Source organism: Hydra vulgaris, chromosome 10, assembly GCF_038396675.1.
Source record: "Hydra vulgaris chromosome 10, alternate assembly HydraT2T_AEP".
NCBI classification, from domain to species: domain Eukaryota; kingdom Metazoa; phylum Cnidaria; class Hydrozoa; order Anthoathecata; family Hydridae; genus Hydra; species Hydra vulgaris.
This window is the reverse complement of record NC_088929.1, coordinates 11,429,878-11,441,410: the sequence shown is the minus strand read 5'-3', so window position 1 is coordinate 11,441,410 and position 11,533 is coordinate 11,429,878. Positions and strand designations below refer to the sequence as shown.

At 28.9% G+C, this 11,533-nt stretch overlaps 1 protein-coding gene across 1 annotated transcript; it reads right to left on the bottom strand.

The window, feature by feature from the left end:
- Positions 1-2,672: 2,672 nt before the first annotated feature.
- On the bottom strand, positions 2,673-10,724 carry LOC100204926 (transmembrane emp24 domain-containing protein). The gene is made up of 4 exons (XM_065807257.1): positions 10,466-10,724; positions 8,723-8,915; positions 8,261-8,368; positions 2,673-2,798 (listed from the first exon to the last, which is right to left on the bottom strand). Exons 1-4 carry the CDS (start codon positions 10,631-10,633, stop codon positions 2,674-2,676), a joined length of 594 nt encoding a protein of 197 aa, XP_065663329.1. The 5' UTR covers positions 10,634-10,724; the 3' UTR covers position 2,673.
- Between the last annotated feature and the right edge of the window lie 809 nt (positions 10,725-11,533).

Sequence of the window (11,533 nt, the reverse complement as noted above, 5' to 3'; positions counted from 1 at the left end):
AATGGCAACAAATTAGTAACTTTTATTTTTTATTTTCTTACACTAAATTTAAGTCGACAGGTTTTAAAATTCAAAATTCAAAGGTTATGATTATATAAAGTTTACACCCAAACCGAACAAGGTGATTGTTTCAACATTTTCCTAGACATTCTTTTTATTTTTATTTTAGGTGCCCCAAGAAGTCCTAACGGTCTTGTCACAGAGCACCGCGGAAATGCATTTAACCAGGAAGTTCACGCCTCCTTCCTTACCGTGACGCGAAAATATGTCCAGAGCTCGTTACGAACCTGGATCTCCTGCTTATAAAGCAAGCGTTCTAACCACTGCGCCACGGCCGCAAATTCTAATGTGATATAAATAAGAACATACTTAAGTTTGGCACTTAAGTATGTTTTATCTACAAAAAGTATAATTATCGACGAAAATAGTTGGTTTTTCATAATTATATCAATATTACATCTCTAAATTTACGCAAGTAGACATCGTTATATTATACTATTTAATTAAAGGAATTAAAGGTTTTTTTTTATTGATTAAATAATTTTATTTTGGTCAAATGTTTTTCAAATATGAGAATTTTCATATTTTATTTTTTATTTACTTACACTAAATTTAATTCGACAGGTTTTAAATTCAAAATTCAAAGGTTATGATTATATAAAGTTTACACCCAAACCAAACAAGGTGATTGTTTCAACATTTTCCTAGACATTCTAATGTGATATAAATAAGAACATACTTAAGTTTGGCACTTAAGTATGTTTTATCTACAAAAAGTATAAATATCGACCAAAATAGTTGGTTTTTCAAAATTATATCAATATTACATCTCTAAATTTACGCAAGTAGACATCGCTATATTATTGGTTACCATTTAATTAAAGGAATTAAAGGTTTTTTTTTATTGATTAAATAATTTTATTTTGGTCAAATGTTTTTCAAATATGAGAATTTTCATATTTTTCTTTTTTTTTTGTATTTTCAATGCTCTAGAAATTGCAAACTTAATGTTTTGCAATAATTTTCTGAACTTTATATATATTCTTAAAATATATAAAAAAAAAAATCTTAACTATTGTTTTTTCTCAATATATGTTTTTCTTTCACGCTGCAATAAATATCTTGTGAAAGATTTGTCTGATTGTGTTGGAATTATAAGGAGTTGTTCATTACTTATATGTACACTCAACTAACCAAAATAATTAATGTAAGGAAACAGCTAAAAAATGGACTAGGCTCTAAGCCTTTTCAGGGCTATTTTTTAGCCCTTTAACCAGTTTTCTTATAAAAGCTTGAATAATTTATTAAATTATTTGATTTTGGCAGGTTGAGTGTAATCATCCGACATTAAAAAGTTGTAAAAATTTCATGGTCATACTATTATTAGTTCACAGGCTGTTTATCGTAGCACGTAGTCCATATTTAGGGTCAATGGACCTAAAATCTTGACCCAAAATAAATAAAAAAATTATTTACTGTGTATTAAATATGAAATACTATATCTTGTATAAAAATCATAAAATTTGAGTGCATTTTTATAATTTTGGTTTTACTAGTATAGAACCACCTTAAAGTAAAAAACAAAGAAATAAAACAAAAACAAAATTTTTAAAACTTTTTTTATAACTTTATATAACTTATAAAAGTTCTTAAAAAATTTCTTTTTTAATTAAATGTTTTTAAAATTCAAACTCGGCTTTTAGTTAAACTCGGGCTACATAAACGGCTTAAATTCGTCTTTCAGTTAAATTCGGTATACGCATATGATCTAAATTCGAGTCTCAAAAAGTCGACTTCGCCGGTCCTTAATTTAATCTAAATTTGCGATGCTTAAAAGTGAGTTTAGATTTTAAAAATTATTTTAAAACACTTTACTAAACCCAATAATAGTTATAAAACAAAAAAAATAGAGTAAACCAAAATTTACCCCGGTTGTCTCAGAAGAGCACAGTTCATAGCTGATGTATTCCGCAACAAATCAGAAAATCTATTTTAAGTTGATAACCAGCTTGTAAAAAAAAAGTTTAATTTTCGAAATAGATACGTGCCGCGTACGTAGAAATTTTTTTAGGTGTGCTGGTTCACCCGGTAATTTTTGAAGGTGCATGGTAATTTTGGAGGTGCTTAGTAATTTTTTAAGATGCTTGGCAACGCAGTAACAGAAATAAAAGGGTTGGTAACATAAAAACCCTGCGGTGTACCGAGTACCCGATCATTTGAAATTACCGGGTACCCGGCAAACATACAGAAATTACAGGGTATCATCTCCCAGATTTGCAGAGCATCTTTAAAATTTATATAACTCTTTCAGGTATATTTCCAGGCACCTTCAGAAATTACCAAGCAACTCCAAAATTTACTAGGTTTCTAGCAGACCAAAAAAAAATTATTAGGTGCCCGGCACCTCTATTTAGAAATTTGTTAGGTTTTTAGAAAATTCAGCAAGATGTTTGGGAAAATTTTTTAGAAAAGTTGTTTAAAGTGAATAATTTCACTTATTTCGAATAACGCTAAGAGTATTGTTTTATATTTTAAAACCTAAAATCCTGTTACCAGATCTTAATTAATTTTACAACTAACTAACAAACTGTCTTAACTCATTGAAGCATTTGAAAATTAGCAGCAACAGCACAATGTTATAAATTAGTAAAACGAAAATAAAAACGCAAGTCTTTAGATGACGCGTCTAACTTCAAAAAACTTTTTTAAATAGTAAACTTGTCCAAGGGTCATACATACTAAAATTAAACTCTCAAAGAATGCCCACCATACAACGCGGCTGTTTGTACTGTCGTTTACTAAAAGAAAAATTAAAAAAATATTAGCTTATTTAATTTAATGCTTATACAAATATGGCGGTAAATGAAAAAGTGTTGTAACATTATTTTTCACTGAGTTCACTTTGTATCTACGCTAACCAAAACAGTTTATATCATTTGAATTCAGTGTAAAATAAAAAACTTTTTCTTTCACCACATCAAATATCTTATAATAAAACTTCATTTTTGCTAACTCTTTAACCGCAAAGAGATTTTCATCTAAACAAAATAGCAAAATTGAATTTAAATTTTAAAACTTTTTTTAGGGTAAGAACAATTTTTCCATACCAAGTCTGTTTTTTAATAAAGCTGGGTTTTGGGGTAGATGTTCTACCCTGAAGAGGAGGGGAAGATAAAGCTAGGTTACACCTAGTTTAACTTGGCTAAGCAGTTGTTTACAAACAAAGAAATAAGTTTCTTTGTTATTCGCAACTTGGCATCTTTATTTTGTGCGATTATTTTATTGTTTTTATTTTTTATTTTTTTTTAATTTTATTATAATATCATACTTTACTAAATAATAATTGTTCTAAATTAGAATTTGTATCTTAACGTATTAGGTAGAAAGAGGCTATTTACACTTACCTGGAATATCAAGCTTATTAGCATAGCAATATACAAATATAAATAAATAGCAAAGAGACAAATTACATTGACTATGTAATATATATATATATATATATATATATATATATATATATATATATATATATATATATATATATATATATATATATATATATATATATATATAAAGTTCTTCAAGTTTTATTCATCACAAAGTTCATTATTTGTACACAAAAATTAATAAATTAATCAAAAGTATTAAAAAAAGTTGATTTCCTTCTGGACAAAACAAGTGCAACTCGACAAAATGTTGACCAAGCTGTATTTCGCTATCAATATTTCGTGGCGAATCCTTTGTTGTCAATCACAGCCTTGCATCTTCGAGGCATAGATTCGATCAGGTGATCAATGAAACTTTATGGAAATGCTGGCCAGGCCTTTTGAATATGTTCAAACAGATTTGTTCATTATTACGAACACCTTCACGATTAATTCTGCGGTTGACAATCTCCCACAGTTTCTCGATAAGGTTGAGATCCGGAGATTGAGGCGGCCAATCCATCACCGATAGGTGGTTGTCTTGAAACCACTGCTTGACTACTTTTGCGGTGTGTTTCGGATCGTTGTCTTGCTGAAAAACCCATTTTATTGTCATATTCCATTCAGCATGAGGTAACATAACATCTTTCAGGATATTTTTATACATGAAACGGTCCATTATTCCATCGTTTTGATGTATTGGACCTAGACCGTTAGCAGAAAAACACCCCTAGACCATTACATTGTCTCCACCATGCTTCACGGTCTTATGGCAGTGACGTAAATCGAGACGTTTTCAAGCCGGTCAACGTACACGGCAAATGCCATCGCTCCCAATGATGTTGAACTTCGATTCATCACTGAACAGGACAGTTCGCCATTTTTGCACATTCCAGTCAATATGAGATGTAGTAAACAGGAGTCTTTTCTTCTGGTTTTTTAGTGAAATCAGCGGTTTCTTTGCAGGGCGTCGAGAAAACAATCTGGCTTCAACAGCATGTCGTCTGATTGTTCGGTCCGATACAGGCAGCTCTAATTGCTTTTGTATCTCGACTGATATCCAGGGATCCTTTTTGAAGGATCTGACGATCATAGAATCCTCTCTAGAAGTAGTGGAACGCGGTCTTCCACCTTTGTAATCTGCTGCCAACTTCCCCATAGAACGATATTTGGAACATAGTCTTGATACGGTCCATTTTTTCACGCGATATTTATCACAAATACTTTTTTGTGACATTCCACTTACGTAATCGCCAATAATTTTCTTTCTTAGTTCCAATCCAAGACTGTCGGGAGCCATTTTTGCACTTGAAGTCATAAAAATAACAAAAATAAATAATCACGCTTCTCAAGGCTTACCGTGTTACATTTACCTTGTGATGATACAATAATGCTCTGTGGAACACAACGTCTTGGTTGGATGTGGACTGTATTGATGTAATGAAACACTTGTTGTATTTCACTTCTTGTATTGATGTTCTTCGATAAAACACTTTGATAAAACTCACTTTGATAAACTGTCTTGATAATACTGACTGATTGACTTCCATATACTGACTGAATAACATGTTGATTTACATGTCTCTTATATAGTAAAATGAACCTGTGTGAACCTGTTCTGGAAGATTCTAGATGCTTCTTTTCGATGCTTCTGGAAGCTTCTGGATGCGTCTGGATGCTTCTGAATGTTTCTGGATATTTCTGGATGCTACTGGATGCTTCCAGATGCTTCTTCTGTAAACTTCTGGAAGCTTCTGGAAGCTTCTGCATGCTTCTGGAAACTTCTGGATTTTTCCTTTAATTATTAAAAAACTTCCGTGACGTTGACACGGACCAGACTTAAGAAAATGAAACAAACCAAAAAAGTTGCACTTCTTTTGTCCGCTGCAAAATGGCACTTGTCAACGAAATTCTGCCTGTGTGCTCTCACCTGTCAGCTGATTGCTCATATCATGGCATGCTATGACTCCAGACTCCTGGAGTGTTTGCTGTGGTAGTATAGTTTGTTTCGTTTTTAAGACATGTAAAATTAGGAACACTTTTTAGCACTTTTTAGCATTGTATTTATATATATATATATATATATATATATATATATATATATATATATATATATATATATATATATATATAAATATATACACACACACAGCAGAATCCCGTTAACTCGGATTCTGAACAGGTATATATATTTTGTACGACTTAGTGAATGTCCGAGGTATGTATAGAGAATTCAAAATTGAAAATTTGTCCGACTTAGTAAAAGTCCGACTTATGCAGGGTCTGAGTTACTGGGATTCTACTGTAAATATAAATTATGTTCGTGTATTTTTCAAATAGAGTGCTCAATGTTCTTAAAGAATAGAGCAATAATAAATTAGTAAAAACACTCATCTAATTTTTATTTGTCTTCAACATGTTTCTCCATCAGTAGGTTCATCAGGAAGATTCTTCCTAATGAACCTACTGATAGAGAAACATGTTGTTGAAGACAACTAAAAATTAATAAGCATTTAATATATATGTGCATATATATATATATATATATATATATATATATATATATATATATATATATATATCCTTATCTCGTAGTCAAAAGAGACTTTTAATGTAAAAAAAAGTCTCTTTGAGCAACAATTTTGCTACCTCGACAATTAAACTACATTTTATTGTCATCCAAAAGTTAAAACAATTGAATTAATGTGAAAGTACATTAAGTTTTATTGTTTTTTAAAAAACCGCAATAATGACTAGAAAGCTTTTTTTAATTTAAAGTGTTTTTTTTTTTTAAAAAACATTTTTTTTAAACATGTGTGGAGTGTTGCTACATCGATTATCTTATAACCTGACTCGCAAACAAGTGCTGCTACATCAACTATCTTATAACTACAGTTTATGGGAGGAACTTTCCGACTACTATGCAAGACTATATATAGTCCTATAGTTTGTTGCATTTGGGAATACAGAAGGAAAAAAATGATTCTTATGCCAACAAAAACGTCACTTTTAATTACTTTTGACTTTTGTCCAACATTTGCGTGTTGTCAGAAAGTAAAAACCATTAATTTAATTACAAATTAATCGTTTTTTAAAAAAACAGCAAAAACGCAAATTTAATTGACCAGAATGTTTTTAAAAACATTGTGAATGTTTTTAAAACATTCTGATTGTTTTCAAAACATTCTGAATGTTTTTAAAACATTCTGAATGTTTTTAACAATATGTTTAATAATTTTAATATGTTTAGTAATTTTAATGTTTGATAATTTTTTTTTTTTTTTAATAAAATGTTTTTATTTTAACTTTTTTTTTACTGTAAATCATGCGCGGAGTGTTGCTACATCGACTATCTTATAGCCTGACTGTAAATTCAGTATTGTTAAGGTGAAAAGCGACACCTCTGTAAATTCAAGACTGTTCTAAATAAAATAACCAGATGTAGAAAAGCTTGCCAAACTATTGATGTTTTGAAGTTTTGAATATTTTGTATGTCACGTTGTCATAATAAAAAAATAAGAAACTGCAAAAACAACAACCCCCATTTGTCTTTAGATAGTAAAAGTTGAATTAAAGTTTGATACTTAGACCAAGTATTTTCTGGAATTCTCAACTACTTTTTTTTCCCATTGCAACGGAAAGAAGGTTTAAGCATGTTATGATAATGTATTAAATGTGTAATATTATATATAAAAAAGAGAAGACTTAAAACTTGTTTTGTTTTAGATTTAAGATATTTCTCTTCTGTGTATAATAAGATATATTAAATTAATAATTAACTCTATAATTTCTAGTAAGTTCTAGTTAGTTAGACTTCTATTAATTTTTAGAAAGTGATTCCTATCCTGAGCCAAATTTGCACTACAACTTTAAAAACAAATGAATTCACCTTCAAAATTAAGATTGGTTTCCAATAGTTGTAAAAATGTCATACAACAGTTGCACTAAATGTGTTATAAAATGGTGACAAATGCCTAAGTGCAGACTTCATAACTGCAAATGTCCATAATTGCAAATGTTGTAAACTTTATATATGTGATAAACTTTACAAATCTTTTTAATAAAGTGCATACAACAAATAATAGAACATACAGACACAATAATGTAAAATATGTATTTTTGTGTAAAGTTTTCGAGCTGTTATGCTTCTCACAAATAAATACGGACATAATAAATAAAGGGCACTCACAGCTAAATTTACATACATCTAATATTGGGTTTTGGTTGGGAAGGCTTTATTTTTGTTTTTTAATACTAGTTATAAAAATAAAAATAAAACATTTTGCACAATTATACCAATTAGGATTTATGTATATTGGCACATATTTATATTTGTTCCAATTGGTTTGCAGTTATGAAGAATCACATTTACATACACTAGCATAAATGTGTTCTTTCATTCTAAACCATTTTTTTAGTTATATCGTTTTAACTAGTATATTTAGAAATTCTTTTCAGAAAAACTTCTTGCATTTCAAAGTTTAATAGTTTAATAAAAAAGTTTATGACTTAGTATGGAGCAATAAGAACATAAAAAAACGGCTTGTAGGAAGTAACCCAGGGTATTATAGTATTTGGGTATTATAGTAAGCCACAGTGAAATTGGTGATCGGGTAGATTATAATGCTGAAAAATTAAAAGCTAAGTGGGTCCATTGCGTTATTTGACCCTGGAGATCTTTTATACAAAGTTGAACTCTAACATGTTTAACATAATTGCTTTGCAATCGCAAAATACATAATTGTTTTAATAATCTTTTTCATAAAAATAAAATAAATACTTGAAAATAGAACTCAATTTACTTCTAGGTATAAAAAAAATATAATAGAACATACTTGCTCTATGTACTCGATCACGAACTTCCATATACTCTTGTTCATGTTTTACACCAGCTAATGACACTGTGAGTTGTTGAATCATGTCATTTAATTTGTCGTGATGTTCTTAAATAAATATATAATGAAACATGGATAGACATGCCACATAGTTAATACTTATAATAATTACAAAAATATAGAACTAAGAGTTGAAAACATTTAAAACATGAGTTGCTAAAAAAAACCTTTGTGTTATTATTAAATTGCCAATGACAATAATAACAGTAACACTTTTGCGAACATAGTGTTGTTTAGTCTATAATTTATTTTGTTAGTAAAAACGCTTTTTTTCTTAAAAAATTTATTTCACAAAATATTTTTAAAATTTTATAATACCACAAATAGGTATTAGGAACAACAAAACAAACAAAAAATTAAATAAGAAATCAATGACAATAACAATAACAAAGAAATCTTTACCAGCATCTTCTTTGGAATTATCTTTAGGAGGCTCTCCAATTTCCATGCTGAATTTTACTATTTTAGGTGTCATGGTAGACATCTTATTGCTAAAACAGTAGTTATAAATTCCTTCGACATGCGCTGCAAAAGTATATTTACCACTAGTTTCACGCTCACCTTGATAAATTACCCTTTGATCAGGTCCAACAACCTGAAATAAAAACATTCAGTGATAGTTAGAATGAGTTCCAGTCTGAGAAGTGATTTAAAATATGGATTCATAATTACTACAGTTTAAAAGGGTTTTTTACAGGGTAAAAAACGTATTTAATTTAATCTTGTAACTCTTTTGTATTTTAATTAAATTGTTAAATGTTTTTTTGATAAATTAACACTTTATCGAAAAATACAAGGTAACAATAATATAATCAGGTAAGTACTTTTAAGATTCTTATACAACCCTCGGAATAAGGAAAAATGAGGTTGGCAATAATTTGCCGACCTCAATCTTTTAAAGGTTGGCAAAAAAAAATTGGTACATAGGTCTTACCATAAAGCATAGAAACAAGGTCAGCAATATTTTGCTGACCTCAAACACTTTAAGGTTCGCATTTAGGTCAGCATTACCGCATTGCCAACCCTAATTCCGAGGATTGTATATAGAATATTATAAAATTAATCTATAATAGAAAATACTCAATTTCAAGTGCATAGCCCTGCATATTTATTTAAGCTTAAACCAATTTTTAAATGTTTTATGTTTGCTGCTATCGCCTGAAAATTATTTAACAGATATTCAATTTATCTGATGTTTTAAAACAAAATACAAATTCAAATTAAAAACATTTTTAAAAAATAATTAGTTTAATGAAATAAAAGATCACCATATACTACAACTTATTATTTATGTACTAGTGATCCTAATCAAATAAATAATATTAAAAACATATATTTATTTTTCATTCATTGTAATGGGTAAATTGACTTTTACGAAGGAGAAGACAGCAAAAGTCTTTATTTTTATAGCATTTGCACTGTATTCTCCAACGTAAAAGCCGGATATCTGGCAACCCTAGCCAGAATATATGGTCAAAAATAACAGTTAGTCTTAAAACACTGGAGGACTACTGTTGTTACTTTACATTTTGTTGTTATTTCTTTAGCCATATTTTAAAAAAATGTTAAGATGTCTCTTTTAAAGTCCTTTTAATAGTTTTTATAACATTTTGAAGAAAGAATTTACAGAGAAAACCATACATGCTTAGATATTCATGGAACCTACCATAGTTATAATTAAAACAGCACAAGGTGCAACAACAGGTTTTAATAACTTTAATTTTAAAAAAATGAAAAAAATTAACAATTGGTTTAAAAGATTTTATTTAGAAGAATTCTTCTATTATTATAATGTATTTTGGGATGAAGTTATAAACAATTTTTTGAAAATTTTATTTCCTTTTTTTCAAACATTAATAAGTGTTTTTTTATTCTTTCAATCCTGTATATTTAATAAAGAAAATATATATTCATATTACAACTATAAAACAAAAAAGAATACATAAATTTACATATTTTGGAAACAAAAAAATGGTTTAACGTGTAATAATAATCACAAATAATAAAACTTATATTGAAAAAAAATGAAAATAAATAAAGATAATAGTTTCTATTATATTTCAACAATAACTATAAAAAATTTATTTGTATATTTTGAAATTACAGTATTTCAATACTACAATATAAATGTTTTCTTTGAATTACCTTGACATCGATATCTAAAAATCCACCATCAGCTACTTCAAACATTAGTGACATTCTAGTTCCTGGACTAACTCTATCATGAAAACATTCCTCCCCATGGGCATCTATGTTTACAAAATACCCGTAACTTGATTGAAAGTAAAGAAGAACAGAAAATAAAACAATCATCTTTAAGAATATGATAGATAACTAGTACCTAATATTTAACACTAATTTGTCGATGATTTTTAGTTAAAGTTTATTATTACGTGTATAACCTCGATTCGAAGTTGTTTCCGATAGATATCGGCTCTTGCGTAAATCAGAAGTCATGAGGAATAGCCAATCTAATAAACGACTACTTTTTTTTGTTAGCATTTTGTTCTTTGTTACTATCTTTATACTCATGTATAGAAACGAAAAAATTATAAATAAAAAGTTTCTTGAAAAAAACGTTTAAAGAACGCAAAAATTTAAAAAAGGTATGAAATTTGGTTCGGCGACAAGAACAACCAAATGTGATATTTTGGAGCCTAGAGCGCGCTTACTTACAAGGCACCTTACAGGGGGCGACAAAATGACCAACTTGAAGGTCAAGAATAGATTTTAATCCGGTTAGTATAAAACTTTTACTCTTGCGTTTTTTTAATCCACAGTAAAAATCCCATAATAAATTTTTTACTCGCAAATAAAAATTTTATAATGACAGTAAAGTTTTAACCTGATTTTCACTGGAGGCTAAAAACTTAATATGGGATTTTTGCTGGGTAGTAAAAAAACGTGGCAGTAGAAATCATAATATAACCGGATTAAATACTCTTGGGGAATAAAAAAAGTCCAGCGTTTTTTTACTCCTGAGTAAAAATCTCCAACTTTTCTTTTGAGTGAAAATCTCATGTTAAATTTTCACTGTCATTATAAGGTTTTTATTCCCTATAAAACGTTTCTGTTTTTGCAAAAAATAATTGTGAAACTAAAATGAAGACCACAATGGAAAAAACGGCAGAGTCACATTTTTATAATTTTTCAGTTATGGCCCTTGGGTAATAAAGCATTGAAAAATGCTTCTTTTAAGCCAAGTTTCAAATG